The 21,309-nt window shown below is 41.4% G+C and overlaps 1 protein-coding gene across 1 annotated transcript in view; it reads left to right on the forward strand.

Annotated features, from left to right (window-relative positions):
- Positions 1–21,309, forward strand: part of LOC124254029 (N-acetylglucosamine-6-sulfatase-like) — a 60,812-nt gene that overhangs the window by 33,981 nt on the left and 5,522 nt on the right. Inside the window, exons 3-8 of the mRNA XM_046687895.1 lie at positions 6,982–7,185; positions 8,705–8,770; positions 9,155–9,253; positions 13,704–13,877; positions 15,016–15,098; positions 16,965–17,083. Coding sequence (XP_046543851.1) covers positions 6,982–7,185; positions 8,705–8,770; positions 9,155–9,253; positions 13,704–13,877; positions 15,016–15,098; positions 16,965–17,083 — 745 coding nt within the window. The remainder of the gene's footprint in view (positions 1–6,981; positions 7,186–8,704; positions 8,771–9,154; positions 9,254–13,703; positions 13,878–15,015; positions 15,099–16,964; positions 17,084–21,309) is intronic.

The following is a 21,309-nucleotide window of genomic DNA, read 5'->3' on the forward strand; positions in this document are numbered from 1 at the left end:
GGCAAAAACAAGGCAGTGATCAAGGGCAAGGTCAATGCCAAACAGGGCAAGTCCGCAACAGCAGACAAACCCGCAGTCATCAGTGCTAAGCGACCAGCTCTGGCAAGGGTGACAAAGGTAGCAACACTGTTGTTGCCATGTTTAGTAATACTAATGCGACAAGCATTGGCAAACCCAAGGGCAAGGGCGCCAAATACGTGGAAAACCACACTGACAATGTTGCTACCACAAACAAATTGGGAAATGGCAAACGGCATGCAGGGATATCTTTGTCAGATCATGACAGTGAGAATAATGCCAACAACCAGAGATTCCCGGAAAAGCTAACTGAATTTCTTAGTGCCTCCCTAATCAAACTAGGCATAGAGAAAGGCAACAATACCGGGTCCAACCTCATTGAATTATGGGAATTGGCATCCGATATGTTGTCACTTTAAAAACCAGGTTCTCAAGCTTGAATAAAACTATTTAGCTGTCAACAGTAGGCTAATATCTGTCATCATGAACCTACAAATTCTGCAATGGAATGGCACATGGCCAAGAACTTCCAGCCCTAGTCAGACAACAGGTACTGAAACCCCACATTATCCTCATTCGGGGAAGTTTCAGCTACAAGGTTACACACAATACCGCAAAGACAGACAGGATTAGGTAGAGTCACAAGGACTCGTAATTCTGAATGACGGCTCTCCCACTAGACATTGTCCGGTGGGTGGATTGGTCTGGACCTTGCTCTTGCCACACAAAAAAACAACAACAAAACTAGCAGGTTCACGATGATAGCTGAGCGAGTGATCACAGTCCGTGTTTCACTCTACTTGGTACCCCACCATTTTAAGATGAGGAAGAAACCCACAAAGAGCTTTGAACTTCTCCAAAGCAGACTGGTCAAAATTCAGAATGGAATGCAATAAAATCCTTTTTCTCTCTAACCTAACGTCAGCAATATATCAAGCAGCACAGACTTCAATTCCTCTCAAACGGACAGAGTGCGGCAAGCGAGCCGTCCCATGGTGGAATGGGGAAATAACCAAAGTCTTAGGAAGAAAGCATTAGATAGACTGAAACGTGACAAGTCTGCTGTAGATGAAGTTCGTCTTGCTACGCAGAATCAAAGATCTAATAGATTAGTCTAGATCTGACTCTTGGCAGAAGTTCTGTGGCTCTCTCAACGATAAAACACATTCGAGAGGTGCCTGGCAAAAGATACACTCTATTCGTGGGGTAGACAGACAGACAGTTTATATTCAGCATACAAGACCATGACCCACATTACAGAATATTTTTACATTCTATTTGATGCTGGTAAACCAGTAAGAGTCATACATTATTGCCTTTGAAAACTATGAAAACATTGTTGCACAATGTACAGGCATAATACACCCTTCTAAAAATAACATGTGAATCTTACGTAAGCCTTTATCAGAAAACTTACCAACACTTATCAAAATATCATCCTTACATGACACAAGTCTAACAAAACTATCCGTGGGTAGACCGCTTGTATAAGCCAGTATCTGGTAGTAGCAACAACATTTTTTCTGAAGAGTTCAAGAAGTCAGATAAATTGTCATCGCCACCAAAACAGCCCCCGGAGAAAAACCTCACGTACAACCACTGCTTCAGTATAGAGCAATTCAGAACACAACAGAAGGTTCTTTACCAGTGTGCACACTTATCTCATGACCAGCGAGGGTACAGGCGAAATAGCCCATGTCTAGACCACATTTTTCGGCTATAAAATGACATAAGCTTAACTCCCCCACCCCCCCACATACACACTTTATAATATGCAAAGGTTCATCATACAAATGCGGCGACATGATCGAAAACCAGACGATGCGCACACATCAAGGAACATACCGATGTATGTAGGAAGCATATACACATGCTTTCCGCATTTGTTGTTTTTTAAATCGTCAAAGACTGAGTTGCTGTGTCGGAAGTGTACTAAACTATGTGTAAAACCTACTGAAAACAAAAAATCAGACTTACTAAATTCTTATTTAACAATGACATAACAATGAAATTAACAAATAACTTTAAAAATTACACGTCGTATGTTTAAACATCAGGTGTTCTTGTACATGGGCCAAGCAGACTATTGAGTCTAATGGACTATGACACTCATATGCTGATTTCCTGTTTTTATCCTCAATGACGTATCAAATGTTTCGAGATCAGGTTTTCTTGTACATGGACTATGGCACTCATATGCTGATTTCCTGTTTCTTATCCTCAATGACGTATCAAATGTTTAAACATCAGGTTTTCTTGTTCATGCATCAAGCAGACTATTTAGTCTAATGGACTATGACACTCATATGCTGATTTCCTGTTTCTTTCCTATCCTCAATAAGATATCATATGTTCAGACGTCAAGTAAACATTTCCTGCTGACCATTAGATGTCAAACTGTAGATACTTACAAGGATATCATAAACTTGCTATGATAATAACAAATAAGTAACAAAAACAAGTAAATCTTACCTCGTAATCGAAGGAGAATGTTAAGAAGGCGAGGATATTGGCGTGGGTGGTTTGCTATCGACTGGTAACAGACGAACCCCCAACGTGCGCGTTCACGTTCCTGTCCCTTTTAAAGCTTTTTTGATTACCCTCTTACTTTGGAGATTTGTAAGAGTATTTTGTAAACTGCAACCAATGATAATTACGTATACGTGTAGGATGCATTCCTGGGTTCATTCAAACCTGGATTTTATAACCTCACACAACACTTAAAAAATGTATTCTCCAGAAACACATTCACTGTACTTTTAGATTTTGGATCCGCTTCAGTCTTTCCTTTCAGGTCATAACTGAAAGCTGTTATTCCCTCCGCCATGAATATGTTTTCCTGCAGTGCATTTTAATTTCAATGGGACGTCATTTCCAATTTCCTTTCTTCGTTCCCTCCGGTTTCTGCAAAAAACGAAAACCTCAAATTATCCAGTCTCAATACCCTTGAACTAGAATTACCATGATCACACATTCGGGTCGTGAGAACTTGTCTATGTGATCCACGAGTTGTATAACAGTGTGGTGGTTTTTTACGACAGCAGTAGAGACTCACCCATATCTTTGACACATGTCAAATCTCTACATGACAGAACTATGCGATTAGACAGCTAGCAAATAAAATTTACACGCCACCAATTCTCCAGGAATGAATGTCCAAATACTCGAAATAGCACACTGAAGGACGCGGCAATTCAAATGGCATAGTTTGGGAAGCTTTGTTATTTTGTATGGTGATCCTTTATAAGAATAACGTCTCGTACACGTTTCGGCAGTGTCCAATACAAGTCTCTACAATATCATATTCCCCAGGGTGTTTTCCCCATATACGTTAATTCCATGTAAGGTTCCTTAGTTGCAACGTAGGTTATATTTGGGATTACGGTTTCTCAGTCCAGGGTGTCGTTGTACAAAGCGATCTTAGCGCTAAGGTGATCGTAACTCCCATACCATAACATAGACTTACGACTGGCGTAGCGCTAAAGTTGTTTTGTACAACCTCACCCAGATTGGATTACCTTTGTCATGTTGAATCCAGTCCGGTAGTCGAACCCTCACTCTCACGGTCAGACACCTAATCGCCAGCAAAGTCAGCGATCTAACCTGCTTAGCCGCCGTGGCTTTCGTAGGTGTGTTGATGCAATGAGCCAGGGCTTGAAACTATCTCGTAATATTTAACGTGAGATTTCCTATGATATTGAGACAAGGAGACTGGGGCCCATTCTGCGCCAATAAGTGCATTTTCCTTCTATTTAGCAATTTTGGCCCAATGTAAGGGAGTATTTGTGAAATGACGACCCCAGACATACTAAATGGGATCGGTTTCCTCCATCGCCATTTCTCCACGCATACACACGTTTGTCACCTCCAGTAATAGCCTGGTTCTACTGATTATCAACTGTGAAACCCCTCCGTTCTCGACACAACATTCTGAGTTTTGTAAGTCTTTGAAATTTAATTTTCTTCTGACAGTTCTCTCACTGAATTTTCGGATTATATTTCATTGAATTTGTTTGTAATATGCAATGTTGCTCGACGACTGAGCTGTGAACAAGGTTTCTCGTCCACTTCGCTGTTTGTTTTCTGATGATCCAACCGCTTGATCTTGTAACTACACATGTTGCAGTAGACCAAGATTTGTCCAACAGCTGAGCAATTTCTGACTGTTGCTATCTTCTTTATAATCAGCTCTTTTGTGTCATTTGTCAATTCACTCTATTTACGAAATGTCGGCGAAGAGAACTCCTACGGCTGAAGTAGTCAGTGAGTGAGTTTAGTTTTACGCCGCTTTAGCAATGTTCCTGCAATATCACGGCGGAGGACACCAGAAATGGGCTTCACACATTGTACCCATGTGGGAAATCGAACCCGGGTCTTGAGCGTGACGAGCGAACACTTTGACCACTAGGCTACCCCACCGCCCCTACGGCTGAGTAATAAAACAGACGATATGTTTTATACATGTCACCTGACAGGCATACGACAGGGAATCTATAAAAAATATATGCGGTGGTTAAACCCTGGTTTGTCTCGCAGCGCGAATCTAATGGTGCACATGTTTCAACGATGATAACGATTATGAATACCAAAAAAAACAAACAACCTGAGCACATATGTAGGGCTGCGCAATATAACCGGTTTACCGGTATTTACCGGTTTAGACAAGAAAACGATACGTATTGCGATACGCTGATCGAAAACCGGTATTTTGGCTTGCATTCAGAAAACTTCGCAACGCTCGGAAATCTTGTTTCATTTGTGCCAAATATTATTTACATTTATATTTGGCCATGATTAAAAGTTTCTAATAAAGTTTAATCAAGCATTGTGATTTGTTGTGTTCATGCTATATAAATCAAGCATTAACACGACTATACGATGTTTTAAAATACTTCTTGCAATATATTGCAATACATATTGAAATATATGCTTTCGCATCGCAATATATCGCAATATGAAAATTCTCTGCAATACCCATCCCTACACATATGGCCAGGCTCATAGATCTACATTAATATAAGACACGTCAGAAGATCAGGTACCTCTATAGGTCTTACTTGCGAAGAACATCAGTGACACATGCCCACAACGAGAATAATTTTGTTTTGAAAATACAAAAACCAAACTGTGAGTACTTATGGCCAGGCTCATAGATTTACATTATTATAAGGCAGGTCAGAAGATCAGGTGCTTCTCGAGGTCTTACTTGCGGAGTACCTCAGTGAAGCATGTTCACAGATCTACATTATTATGAAGCAGGTCACAAGATCAGGTGCTTCTCGAGGTCTTACTTGCGGAGCACCTCAGTGAAGCATGTTCACAGATCTACGTTATTATGAAGCAGGTCACAAGATCAGGTGCTTCTCGATCGCGAGGTCTTTTCAGCGAAGTACCTGTGAAACATAATGACAGTTCTACATAATTATGACGTACTTTTCAAGGTCTTACTTGTGTAGAACATTAGACAAGCAAGCTCACATCTATAATACAATGTAGCACGTCAGAAGATCAGATACTTCTCGAGGTCTTACTTGCGAAGAACATTAGTGAAGCATGTTAATACCTCTACATTATTATGAAGCACGTCAGAAGATCAGGTAACTTTCAACGTCTTACTTCCGAAGTGCATTAGTGACGCATGTTCACAGATCTAACTTATTATGAAGCACGTCAGAGGTCTTACTTCTCGAGGTCTTACGTGCAAAGTACCTCAGTGAAGCATGTTCATAGCTCTACATTATCATGAAGCAGGTCAGAAGATCAGGTACCTCTCGATGTCTTCCTCGCGAATTACATCAGTGATACATGACAACAACTCTATATTACCATGAAGTACGTCAGATGATCGGATACTTCTCGAAGTCTTCCTTGCGAAGTACCTCAGTGAAGCATGTTCACATATCTACATTACCATGAAGCACGTCAGAAGATCGGATACTTCTCGAGGCCTTACGTGCGATGTACCTCAGCTAAGCATGATCGCAGTTCTATCATGAAACACATCAGAAGATCAGATTCTTTTCAACGTCTTACATTAGTGACGCATGTTCACAGATTTACATTATTATTTCCTGGGTCAGAAGATCATTCATCTTCGCCGGTCTTATTTTATGAAGTTTCTCGGAGCCTCATGCTCAAGCGCCACATTATTTTTTCCTGATCACTGATGCATGCGCACCGGGTTAGTGAATCAAGCATCTGTCGGAGGAATTACATCACAAAGTACCTCAGTGATGGATGATCACAGTTCTACATTATTATTAACCGGGTCAGCATGTCCGACATCTTCTCGAGGTCACACCTGACGATGTACATACACATCTGACGCTAAGCGTGTCAGCGATCTCTTTGTCTACTTCTTCGCGTGCATCACCTGACTTGTTCACCTTGATAATAGTTACGAAAATACTAGGAAAATCTGCCCACGGCAACTGCAAATCATGTCATCGATCTAGACTTATCCAGCAGTCGGCACTTTGTGTATGATTCAGGTGTTCGTGATTTGGACAGGAATATGCAAAGAGTCTTTACTCCAGCCATAATATATATCCACAACTCCAGCCTTGATCCGTCTTGATATTGATAAGTTAACTTCGGTTATAACGAGCTCACTCTGGTGTTATCCGTCTTGCTATTGATAAGTAAACTACAGTTATAACGAGTTCACTCAAGTGTTATCCGTCTTCTATTGGTAAGTAAACTACGGTTATAACGAGCTCACTCTGGTGTTATCCGTCTTGATATTGATACGTAAACTACGTTATAACTCACTCACTCTGGTGTTATCCTTCTTGGTTATAACGAACTCAAAGGGACCATACGTCATAACGATTGTTCATTAAATGCACTTCGAATAAACCATTCATGAAATGGCTTGGACAAATCTAGTTGGTTACATGCGTGTTGCTTATAAATGTACTTTACTGTATTGCTAAAAGCGGTGTAAACATATACCCATTTCAGTACGTGTCGAGTCCGCTGTGTTGTCCCAGTCGCTCCAGCATCCTGACCGGCAAGTACGTCCACAACCACCACGGCATCAACAACTCCGTCACCGGCGGCTGCAGCAGCCCTGAATGGCAGCTGGAGAATGAGGGGTCGGCGTTCCCGGTGTATCTAAAGAAGCAGGGTTACAACACCTTCTTTGCAGGCAAATACCTTAATCAGGTAATTGAACGGAATTGTTGTAACTTCACTGCACACAGAGTTCATTCAAAGTTAATTTGAGGGTAAAAGTCAATATTTACTAAACGAATTTGTAAATACGTCAGTTTAAAATCTGATTTCAAAAGCGCACTTACAGGTTTTGAATTAAGTGTTTGCAGAGTCCAAACACAAAAACGGCAAGTTGTAAGCAAATGGGAATGAAAGGCTTGAAAGAACTTGCTTCAGGGATGTGCTTTGGATGGATGAGCTCGTCAGTTCTACTCTCTGACAGAGCGTGTGATGTGAGACCCATTATATAACCGAGTAGTCTAATGCATTTCATCATATGACCGAGTTGTCTGTTTTTCTTTGTAATGGTGGAATGCGTCTGTGTTTCATTATATCACGATGTGTCTATGTGTTTCATTTTATGATGGAGTACATCAGCGTTAAAATTGTATATCGGAGTACGACTTTGTTTCATTGCATGACTGAGTATGTATTTTTTCAGTATACGATGCACTACGTCTTTGTTTCATTGTATGAATGAGTACGTATGTTTTTTCAGTATACGATGCAGTACGTCTTTGTTTCATTGTATGAATGAGTACGTATGTGTTTTCAGTATACGACGCAGTACGTCTTTGTTTCATTGTATGACTGAGTACGTATGTTTTCGGTATAAGGTGCAGTACGTCATTGTTTTATTGCATGGCTGACTACGTATGTTTTTCAGCATACGATGCAGTACGTCATTGTTTTATTTTACGAATGAGTACTTATGTTTTTCAGTATACGATGCACTACGTCTTTGATTTATTGTATGACTGAGTACGTATGTTTTTCAGTGTACGGTGCACTACGTCTTTGTTTCATTGTATGACTGACTACGTATGTTTTTCAGTATACGACGCAGTACGTCTTTGTTTCATTGTATGAATGAGTACTTATGTTTTTCAGCATACGATGCAGTACGTCTTTGTTTTATTGTAAGAATGAGTATGTATGTTTTTCAGCATAAGGTGGAGTACGTCTTTGTTTCATGGTATGACTGAGTACGTATGTTTTTCAGTATAAGGTGCAGTACGTCTTTGTTTCATTGTATGTCTGAGTACGTATGTTTTTCAGTATAAGGTGCAGAACGTCTTTGTTTGATTGTATGAATGAGTACGTATGTTTTTCAGCATACGATGCAGAACGTCTTTGTTTTATTGTGTGACTGAGTACGTATGTTTTTCAGTGTACGGTGCAATCCGTCTTTGTTTCATTGTATGACTGAGTACGTATGTTTTTCAGTACAGTACGTCTTTGTTTTGTTTTATGACTGAGTACATATGTTGTTTAGCATACGATGCAGTACGTCTTTGTTCTATTGTGACTGACTGAGTGCAGTACGTCTATGTTTCATTGTAATAATGAATACGTATTTCAGTATACCATGCAGTATGTCTGTGTTTCATCTTATGACGAAGTACATTCATTTGAAGAAGTACTTCTCCGTTTCATTAGATGGCGTACTAATAAATACAATGTGTTTCAGTACGGCTTCCCGCAGACTGGCGGGGTGGAGCACATACCCCCGGGCTGGGACTGGTGGATAGGCCTGGTAGGTGCATGACCCTTACCGTAGGGGAGGGGTTGCGAGGAGGTGATGCCCAAGTGAGAGACACAATTTATTTTGGGCAATGCTTCGCAACGTACTACTGAAAGTGAAGCAAACCCTCCCTACCAACAAGATTGTATCAGATTATCGAATGAAAATATCCTCCAACAGAACCAGAAATCTACCCCAGAATATCGATGGCTGATCCAAAAATGATTTCTACGGACACGGGAGGATATTAGGTATATGCAGGGCTGCTCACTACCGGTAGTTATGAGTTCGAATTCCACGACTCTAAACCAATCCCAATAATGCTCTTGTGATTTTACGACAAACCTTTCGCTTCTATACACCACGCTTTAGTGTCAACATCCTTCTTGTCACCAGGTTGGCAATTCCGTCTACTACAACTACACCCTCTCCATCAACGGCACCGCCGAGGACCACGGCGATGACTACGGGAGAGACTACTTGACAGATGTCATTGTGAGTAACATATATGCTTGGCTATGCTCTAAGGACGCGACACTGAGTAAAACGTATGCTGAGCTATGCTCACCTGGACGTCACCGAGATGCATGTAGGTTGGGTTATGCTCTACAGACCTCACAACGAGTAACACGTGTGCTTACTTGCTTTGAACGGACGTCACAACCAGCGTTCCACGAACGTCACTGAGAAACACGTGTGCTTTGAACGGACGTCACAACCAGCGTTCCAATAACGTCACTGAGAAACACGTGTGCTTTGAACGGACGTCACAACCAGCGTTTGAAGAACGTCATTGAGTAACACGTGTGCTTTGAACGGACGTCACAACCAGCGTTCCAATAACGTCATTGAGTAAAATGTACTCGTGGCTAAGCTCCACATGTGCTTACCTGCGTTTCACGGACGTCACAAGGTAACACATAAGCGTAGAACTTTGTCAAAGTGAAAAATACATATCGTTACCACTGTACACGGTTTTGAATGCTGCTAGATGGCGTGCAGGCGTTGCAACGGGGCGTATTGAAAAGCCTACAGTCACGTTTTGATTGCTGCTACATTTACACACATCGCCCGATATTGACAGACATATTCCTCCTACCTGTAAAAAGCAGCTACGTACGCTGAGTGAAAACAACTTCCCTTTGAGACCCGCTTCTTTTCAATTTCATTGCAGCTTCTCTTTAAACATACCTGCTCCGTCCAATATTTATACTTTCTTGTGAACATATGTGACAAAAGAATGTTTCCACACATGTTGAATGATGGCTAAAATGGAACACACAAAGAACGGTTACACGAAGGTGAGGTCTTTGATCCAGGTAACACAGCTTTGTTTTGGACCTTAACATTTCAGCTTAAAGGGTTAGACCGTTTTGATAGCGTTTGAAATTTATGGGTTAAATTCAGTTTTCACGTTTGTAATTTTTCACGTCAGTTAAACTATCAGCTGTGTTCCCTAAACAAAGAAAATAGCAATGCAGTTTATTATTATTATGATTCTATTTATTACTTCAAGGACTAGAATAATTACTTGGACTCTCAGCTGACTCTATTGGAAGGACAACAACAATTTACATGTATCACAGGCATATTGTTCGTGGTAGATAATTTTAGGGACAAAATACTTGCTGATTATTCAATATTCATGTTATTTTACATGAGTGAGTATGGTTTTACGCAATATTCTCAGCAATATTCCAGCAATATCACGGCGGGGACACCAGAAATGTTCTTCACACATTGTACCCATGTGGGAATCGAACCCGGGTGTTCAGCGTGACGAGCGAACGCTTTGGCCACTAGGCTACCGCACCGCCCTAGTTATCTTACGACAACGACATGACCTAAGACATGACGTCATATGATAAAGACTTAATACTAATCTGTACCATTAAGGAAAGATACGTACTGGTACAAAACAAAACGTATCGTGTATCGCATAGTTTCATATAACGATTAAATGGTGAATCTAGTTTAGTGTTGACCAATTTTTCTCAACCCTGAATTCCAAATTGATAAATGTCCGGCTGTCCTCTTTTTTTCACATGATATATTTTTCGTTTATTATATTTGATGGTCAGTGTGAATACACCGAATTAATTGATGTCCATTGTTTGTCAAAATATGCAAGTAAGTACTTATATGTACAGATATATTGTGGAGCTAAGTCGTACAAATATGCCTGGGTGTGTTTCGTGTTATGGAGTACATGGATAATATTTGAGGTAACATGCAATTCTGTCCCCTTCTCTCTGTACTATAGGGTGGTATACTGAATACAAATATTGGATCCTTGATACTCTTGTTTTGTGGACACCGGTTACAGCTGTATAAATGTCCGCTGTCGAGATACGGAACACCTCCCCCACGCCAATCGCACTTGAACATAGACGTCATAAGGGAGCGTCTCCAACGACTGATGTAGGATAACAAACCTTTTACCTCAGATTCAGAATATGACAACGGAACAAGACTAACACCAACGCCAACACCAACAACACCAAACCCATAATTTTCATCACCTAAACCAACATCGACAACATCGCCATCATTTTCATCACTCATTATCACCATCACTATTAATATCACCGACAGTAACGCCAGGATCATCAACATCCTCAACACCAGAACGGACACCATCATGAACATCACTCTCATCATTACCAACACCATCATCATCAACACCTCACCTCATCATCATCATCATCATCATCATCATCAATATCACCAACAGTAACGCCAGGATCATCAACATCCTCAACACCAGTACCAACACCAATAACATCATCACCAACACCAACAATACGACCATTGCCACACCGTTATCATCCCCAACACCACAACCAACACCATCATCAACATCACTCTCACCACCACCAACACCATCATCAACATCACTCTCACCACCACCAACACCATCATCAACATCACTTTCACCACCACCAACACCATCATCAACATCAATCTCACCACCACCAACACCATCATCAACATCACTCTCACCACCACCAACACCATCATCAACATCACTCTCACCACCACCAACACCATCATCAACATCACTCTCACCACCACCAACACCATCATCAACATCACTCTCACCACCACCAACCATCATCACACCATCATCAACATCACTCTCACCACCACCAACACCATCATCAACATCAACATCACTCTCACCACCACCAACACAAATAACCGACATCATCACCAACACCATCATCAACATCAACACCAACACCTACACCTACGCTATCGCCATCACCAACACCATTGCCTACACTATTACCACCACCAACACAGTTTACTTTACCTAAAACATGCTGACAGCCAAACTCCCGATGAAAGATTTCTATCCGACGTGGGGTAAACATATGCACTGTACATGCGCTGTGTAAATACTCGAGACTAGGCAAATTAATCCAGTATATTAATTGATATACCGAGAGACCCGTGAAGGTCTGGGTTAGAATTGGTCTTCAGCAGGTTCACTCTCACTTAGCCATAGTATGACCAAAAAGGTCTTGTTAAGACAGCATTGCATTATGGCTAGGCGAGAGATGTGAGCCAGGTAATTAGCATTAGCCACTGAAGCGTGAGCCTTTGTTCAAGAGCTATAGTCTATTTCTACAATGCGACACAATTTAAGGTGAGGTGAGGTGAAATTGGGTTTAACGTCGTGCTTGAGAATATTTCACTCATATGACGACGTGCATGCGTGTGTATGTGTATGTGCGGCTGCTTGTACTAGTCCAGACTGAAGCTGGTTTTATAGTGCTATAGAGATACCATACCGCAGTGAAGCATGAATACCCCACTCAGACACATTATACTGACTCCGAGCCGACCAGTCCTTGTTGTACCCATTAATGCCGAGCGCCAGGCAGGGACCAACAAGTACCATATTTTAACGTATTTTGGTATGGCGCGGTCGGGGATCGAACCCGCGACCTTCCGCTCTCCGTGCGGACGCTCTAACCACTACACCACGGAAGCGGTCCACAATTTAAGATGTATGCAAGTGTGTGTGTGCGTTTGTTTGTAATATGATTATTCGGTTTAAACATATTTATTTCTGATATATTTTTCAGAAACTGGATCGGCAAACAAGCAAAAAGCTTATGTTAATGCCTGTCCAGACAATATAACATTTATGCAACTTTTATTTCATAACATTATTACAAAAGGACATGATATCATAAACAACATTAAGCATACAATATACATGAATATAAACATCCATACAGCAAAAATGAAGTATTACAATATGATGTAATCTAATTCTTGAATTCACTTGGTGACTGTATAAGTCTTTCTTCTTCAAGCAAAGAATCCCAAAGTTCAATAGTACTGGGTAAAAAATGAATTAGCAGTTTAGTGATAGTTAATTTCTTATTTATTATGACTTGTTCCCCTTGTAGCCCCACATTTTGTTCTAAGTGCATCAAGCTGTATTTTTTCAAGCATTGATGCCGGGCTAACTGTACAGTTATCCCACATACATCAAATAATGGCAAAATATAGGATTTATACATAACGAATAGTGTTTTCATGATAATCGGTATTGGTAACTCCTTAAACAATGTATCATTAGTGAAACTTTGTGAAGTACAGAATTTATCTGTGCAGTCCAATTTGCGTCTTTTTGCACCCAGATTTGAGGAAATGCTCAGTTAGTGACATCAGCTTGAAACCGTCCCTCCTTGTCCCTGACTTGTCTTTCCGCTGGTCTGTCCGCGCTCTTCCCGCTGTCTGCCGGCTCTCCCTTTGCTTGCCTATGCTGCCGGCTTTTTAAAGGCAGATGGACGACTAACAATCTGATTAGCTCGGCAGTTCTCACGGACATAATCTGCTTAGCTGGTCATTTTATGACGCGCAAGACACATCTCTGACAAGTATACACGACAAATAGTGTTCCACACGAAGTTATCCTTATTTTCAGCATAGAAGAGGCCAGGAGTTTCTGGGCATACAATCACAAGACAGACCCACCCCCTTCTTCATGATGCTCTCCACCCCAGCCTGCCACGACCCCTTCACCCCTGCCCCACAGTACAACAGCACCTTCAGTGACGCCAGGGCACCGAGAGGCGGCTCATTCAACCTTCACGCGAAGGTGATGACTTATCCTTTTTAATCATTTCACCCGCGCGACGAGGCGATGTTAGCCCTGTGCTTATCTTTACTCCAGTTCTTTAATACAGGCTTACTGCTGAGATCGCTTTGTGAAACTGGATCCAAATGTGCTTTGGTTAAATGATACAAAAAGGCTTCTAATTGGAATAGAATATGTTATGCAACGTTTGATAAAGATACTGACACGTGGAGACTGTTTGGACAATATACTGACAACTTTCATCGCTTAAGAATATTCTTAAGGGAATAGATAAACATGTGAAAAATTCCATTTATGAAATATAAACAATTAATGTCATGCACACCTCTGTTTAAATAGATCATTAATCTTTCACGAAAGTGTTGGAAATGAGGCTAATCCAGTTTTTACGTTGTCAAAGAGTTCAAACCGAAACATGAGTCTCATTAACCAATTCAGACAATGACCTACTTTTCAGCCGATCCAAATTTTCTCGTGTGAAAGTGAAAAGAGACACTACAAACAACTGTGGTTACACTGAATTCCAATTTTCTTGTTTCATAAGAAAATGGTATTTAAACTTAATTTTAATTTCAACTTTTAATAACATCGTATTTCTATATTTTATGGCGAGGTGTAATCAGCATGACCTTAACTAAGACGTCACAGACTGCCCCTGTTTGACGAGGTCGTAAAAGGATTCACAATTCATCTGGATCTCTGGTTACACCTGTTATGTGTTCTTTGCGCTTATTCAGTGTATTTTTGTAACGCACAATGTGATTGATATAATATCAAGTTCGAGATTTCCACGACTTCCGTTTGTCAGAGCAGCTGTACGCGAAGCACGCTGCACAACGTGTTTGCAAGGATTAGAAGGAATGAAGTGTTGCAATATACAAGTGCTTAGATGTATCAAATAATACTGATTAATATTTATGCATCCAGTTGAATGAATTGGTCTCAAAATTCTAGACTGGTTATTGTACTAAGTTCCGCAATAGGGCGGAACCCAGTCAGCAGGAAACGAGACTGTTGTGTAATCAATGTTTGGACTTGTATAATTTGTTTGGTCAAGGGTTTACGTTATTTTGGAATAATTAGAATATCACTGCGAATATATCCGTATCGTAATGAGGATTAGTACATGTCGTTTCAGGACAAACACTGGTTGATTCGACAAGCTATCACCCCGATGCCAAATGACACGATTGAGTACATCGACACAACATTCAGAAACAGGTGGGTACAGGATCTACAGTAAACTAGAACACGTTTAGAACCAATATAACAAATATAAACTACGGATATAACGAACTAACCTTTGGTCTCGACCACTTGATGTGTATTTTGTCCTTATGCGTATAACGAACTGCGGTTATAACGAAGTAAAATTAGTGGCCCCTTTGAGTACGTTATAACCGTAGTCTACCAAATTTGCGATGCCCGCATCAATATTCATGTGTATTGCTTAAATATTTGCGCGGGACATAGGTTCTCAGTCACCAAAGGTACCGGAGTTCCAATACATAAACTGACGTACAAAAGAAAGTACACACCTGGTTTACTTTCCTAAAAGCAACGTAAATATTTTGAAAAAAGGTTTTACAGTGATATATAAGTCACAGACTTTCCTAATATGTTGCCAAAACACCACAGATATCATGCTCAATTGCGACGTTGCCAGTCAAACTCACAACACTTTTCAAATGATCCCAAAACACCAGGTGTGTACTCTCTTTTGTACATCAGTTTTAGTTGCGCCCCTTACGCGCGCCAGAATCTTATACTCTTCAAAATCGAAGGTTCGTCATTTTATTCCCACCCGTGAAGTATATGGAATTGTAAGGATCCGGGTCACACCTAGTTTACAGTAACCCATGTCTGTCGTAAGAGGCGACTAACGGGATCTGGTGGTTAGGCTCGCTGACTTGGTTGAGACACGTCATGATATCTCAATTGCAAAGGTCGGTGCAGATGACTGTCTGGTCCACTCTCGATTATTTACAGACCACCACAATATATTTGGAATGTTGCTGAGTGCGGCGTTACAAACAAAAACAACAATCCCCGAAAATCAAAATGAATTTGTAGATAATTGGCCTCTGGTGATCCCGAGATGTTAGCCAGAGCAATTTGTTGAGCTCCGTTCTTTGGCCACTGGTGTGAGCGGCCTGGTCACTGTCTACCTTCTAAAACACATACCAGTATTAGTATTGATTATTATTTTAAATGGCGTGAAGAACAAAACGTATTTTCGTGTATTTTTATTAGATCTGATTATCAATCTATATACTTTAAGACACATTCAGCCCCTAATATGTTGACTTTACTTTCTTATGTCAAACAAAAAAAATTTAATATCAAACAAAATTCTACAATATTTGTAAATCAGAGATCATGACAGCAGCATTGAATACAAGATATTCTAGTTGTTAAGAGGACTGAACTAGTTTAATTCCCTTTCGTGCAAATCGAAACGATACTATTTTTTATTGATTAATATAAAGAAATTTCTTCCGTTGAACTTATTCTAGACACATCTCGTTCATATCTGTTATGGGGTCATGGTGGGCGAGCTGGCTCAGGCGACAGGCTAGTGATCCAGCGAGCATGAGGTGCCGGGATCAAACCCACCTGTGACCGGGTGTAAAAACCCTGGAGTCAACTTTGTGTGCAGACTCTTTCAGTGTTGTCTCAACCCCAAGCGTACAGTACACAGCCCTGTGCACTTAAAAGAACCCACGAATCCGTTGGTATATGACCAGATGGTGGCCACACGAATATGTGCAAACACACAGTTGCGGGTACAGCAACGTGCAGTAAACTTGGACAAAATACTGTGACTGTGTGTCCCAGTCCACCAGCTGTGAATGGGTACCTCGTAAGGATAGGAAAGCCACATTAACTCGGTGAGCCTAGTGGCTGCAAGAGCTGTATGATCCCCAGGGAGTTGAGATTGACAATAAGATGTGCCGTGGAGATTGACATCCAATGATCGAGGGCATATGTGCTATATAAATATTGCAATAATAATAGATAATAATAATTATGGAAGGCCTCACACTTAACATCTACAAATGTTTCCAAGCAATGGTAATGTTGCAGATGGCGCACTCTGCAGTCAGTGGACGATATGGTGGAGGACGTGGTGAAGACGTTGGACGCCAAGGGGATGCTGGACAACACCTACATCTTCTACTCCTCCGACAACGGCTTCCATCTAGGTAACCATGACAATATATATATATATATATGTGTGTGTGTGTGTGTGTGTGTGTGTGTGTGTGTATATATATATATATATATATATATATATACAACATATTGAAGTAAGTCAGATGTTGATCTCGAGAGGCGTTATGTGTGATATACCGCGTGTGTGACACTCTGTACCGCGTGTGTACAACGTGAAGTCTTTACGTCTCAAAATGATTTTCAAACCTTGCTTAAATACTACAACACAAAAGCATTTGTTACATGGATATATATATAACATAATATATATAACTACTACTATATACTACAATGGCTACAACAACATACCACGACAACAACAACAACAACAACAAACAAATTCATCACCGATCACACCAACAACTACCACCACAAACACTGCCTGTAGTTAATGTCCAGAACTACGACTTCCTCAGCCACAGCTACTCCATCTACAAATATTAGGTCTCGAAACAGAGAGTCACGTTTTCCTTATATAAAGGCAGGTTTCAAGGTTGTCCTTCATTTTAAGAGTTCAAATGCACAAGAACTCTCGTATGCTCTCCTTTGTCAACACAAATAATGCTAGTGTCATCGTCGGGCGTGAGACACGACTTTTGTTGGAAATCCAGCTCAGAATATCTTGTGCGTATCAGAAGCAGGTGTAAAGTACGATTAATATTAAACAATCCATTACAATAAAAAGCGTTCATTCGATGTCAATAGTGCCGTAGTTACACTGCATGTCCACGAAAACCATTCACATCGACATACTTGAGCACCATAGAGAGGCAACACTATTTATACCTTGCCACTTGTTCAAGATATTTGTGTGGGGGTCTTGTGATTGATAAAGGAGACTGCGATGTATATCACGGTATGCAACCATGCAGGCTATAGAATGATACAGCAAATTTGGTAAACCCTGGGCTACATTGCTTTAGAGACGACCCTCGTATTCCTATTCAAGACACGGCATGATTTATTTCGAGGAAAATTCGAACGACGCCCTATCAGAGGAAGGATGAACAGGCGTTTTTTCACAGTCCTCCGGATTGACCGTTTATAACCATCTTGATAATTTGTGAGATATAGGTGCCAGCATCGGCAGCGAAACGCATTGCAAGAATGAAGAATTCGAAATCCAAACGTCAACATTTATGTCAACATATAAATGCGTATCCATGGTGATGTGTACATATATAATTATCAATGAAAACATCATATATTATGTATGTATAGTATGACCAGAAATTATTGAGAATTTTAGGAATATGTTTAATTGGATTTCTAATATAAACAACGTTGACCAGCTATCAAGTGCTTGGTTTCATTCAAGAGAGACAGCTCCGTTAATCCTTTTTCATTAGTTTGTGAAGAGTTATCAGCCTTTGTTTACTTGCTAGCAGACGACAATTTCAGTGATCCTCAGTAGGGATGATTTAGAGAAGAGGAAGTTGATTTTAGAGTATTATAACAAGGACTTCAGATCAGCTAAAGTGATTTCAAGTAGAACAGGCATCCCTTTGTCCACTGTTTATCGTGTTTTGAAAAATATTGCAAATGGATATGGCATTGAGCACCAGGGAGGCGCAGGTAGCCCCAGAAAATTGACTGTCGGTGACAGGAGGCGGCTTGGTATTTTTGTTTCTAAAAACAAACGAAGGAGTTTAGAAAACTTAAGGCTGGATATGATTGATAGAGGAACTGTGGCTGTCTGTAAGGAGACAATTAGAACTGAGCTGCATACAATGGGTTGGCAGAAAAGTCGAGGAATTCCATCACCGATCATGAAACCTGAACAAATGGAGCGAAGGTTGAACTGGTGCTTACAGCATAGAAATTTTAACTGGGACAATGTGATTTTCTCAGATGAAAGCGTGTGTGGCTGTTTCCTAATACACTGAAATTCTGGACCAAACTAACTGAAAAACCTTTGTATCAGCGCCCAAAGTACAGTCCGAAATTTAACGTGTGGGGTGACATATCTGTGTTAGGGCAACGCCCCTCTGTGTATTTGAAGGGAATAGGACCAGTGAGCGGTACACATATATTCTCGAGGGACATTTACTTCCATCTGCTCACGTGTTCTATGGAAATTTTTGGATTTTCCAGCAGGACAACGACCCAAAACATCGTTCAAAGCATTCACAGGCCTGGTTTCGGACCCAAAATATGACATTATTAGATTGGCCAAGCTATAGCCAAGACCTAAATCCAAAAGAAAATGTTTGGGGACTTATGAAGGAAAGTGTCAATAAGAAAAATCTGACAATATTGCTGAAATGAAAGAAGAGAGGGTCCGATATTGGGACAGCATTGACCAAGACTTTCTAACTTCTTTGATCAGTAGTATGCCCCGCCTCATAGAAGCCTGCATTGCTGCCCATGGTGACTTAATTGATTTCTGCCCTGTCTTTGAATCTGGAGTTATGTTCTGCTAATATTTACATTTAATACGTGAGTAATGAGTGAAAAAAATAAAATAATTTACAATCTTTAAATTCTCAATAATTTCTGGTTGTACTGTACATCCATGAGAATATATAGGTGAGTGGAGTCAAGGGCGTGTATAACTTTCCGTGACTACCTATTGCTATCCGGCAAATGATGAAAGGGCATATGCGACATGCCGGCTTATTACATTTGCGAAGAGGGTAGGGTGAATAGGTAAACGTGCTCGTTCGTGACGCTGCCGTCCAGGGTTCAATACCCACAGGGTTAGATTGATGGTGTCCCTCATCTGCTGTTGCTTATCGCTAAAGCGGTGTTAAGTCCCAACCGTTACTTTTTATAAGGTTTGCGTTATTTCATAATGGCTCAAGGGTCGTGGGGTAGCCTAGTAGTTAAAGCGTTCGCTCGTCGCGCCAAAGACCCGGGTTCGATTCTCCACATGGGTACGATGTGTAAAGTCCATTTCTGGTGTACAGTCATTGGACATAAGTATTCGTCACTGTGCATTATGTCCACAGACTTACATGTTAATTTGGTGCAGCTAGAAAAAAAATTCTAGAATTTATTTTTCGGTTGTTCTTGTTCATCTACTCATGCCAATAATGGTTGTCACCCCCAAACAAACAAACAGACACGAAGCACCCTACTGGGGTCATGGTGCACACACGGACACCCTCAACAACAACCAAACAGACACGAAGCACCCTACTGGGGTCATGGAGTACACACGGACACCCTCAACAACAACCAAACAGACACGAAGCACCCTACTGGGGTCATGGTGCACACACGGACACCCTCAACAACAAACAAACAGACACGAAGCACCCTACTGGGGTCATGGAGTACACACGGACACCCTCAACAACAAACAAACAGACACGAAGCACCCTACTGGGGTCATGGAGTACACACGGACACCCTCAACAACAACCAAACAGACACGAAGCACCCTACTGGAGTCATGGAGTACACACGGACACCCTCAACAACAACCAAACAGACACGAAGCACCCTACTGGGGTCATGGAGTACACACGGACACCCTCAACAACAACCAAACAGACACGAAGCACCCTACTGGGGTCATGGAGTACACACGGACACCCTCAACAACAACCAAACAGACACGAAGCACCCTACTGGGGTCATGGAGTACACACGGACACCTTCAACAACAAACAAACAGACACGAAGCACCCTACTGGGGTCATGGAGTACACACGGACACTTCAACAACAACCAAACAGACACGAAGCACCCTACTGGGGTCATGGTGCACACACGGACACCCTCAACAACAAACAAACAGACACAAAGCACCCTACTGGGGTCATGGAGTACACACGGACACCCTCAACAACAACCAAACAGACACGAAGCACCCTACTGGGGTCATGGAGTACACACACGGACACCCTCAACAACAACCAAACAGACACGAAGCACCCTACTGGAGTCATGGAGTACACACGGACACCCTCAACAACAACCAAACAGACACGAAACACCCTACTGGGGTCATGGAGTACACACGGACACCTTCAACAACAAACAAACAGACACGAAGCACCCTACTGGGGTCATGGTGCACACACGGACACCCTCAACAACAAACAAACAGACACGAAGCACCCTACTGGGGTCATGGTGCACACACGGACACCCTCAACAAACAAACAGACACGAAGCACCCTACTGGGGTCATGGAGTACACACGGACACCCTCAACAACAACCAAACAGACACGAAGCACCCTACTGGTGTCATGGTGCACACACGG

Source organism: Haliotis rubra, unplaced genomic scaffold (genome assembly GCF_003918875.1).
Source record: "Haliotis rubra isolate DU_JTF1 unplaced genomic scaffold, ASM391887v1 Scf560, whole genome shotgun sequence".
NCBI lineage: Eukaryota > Metazoa > Mollusca > Gastropoda > Lepetellida > Haliotidae > Haliotis > Haliotis rubra.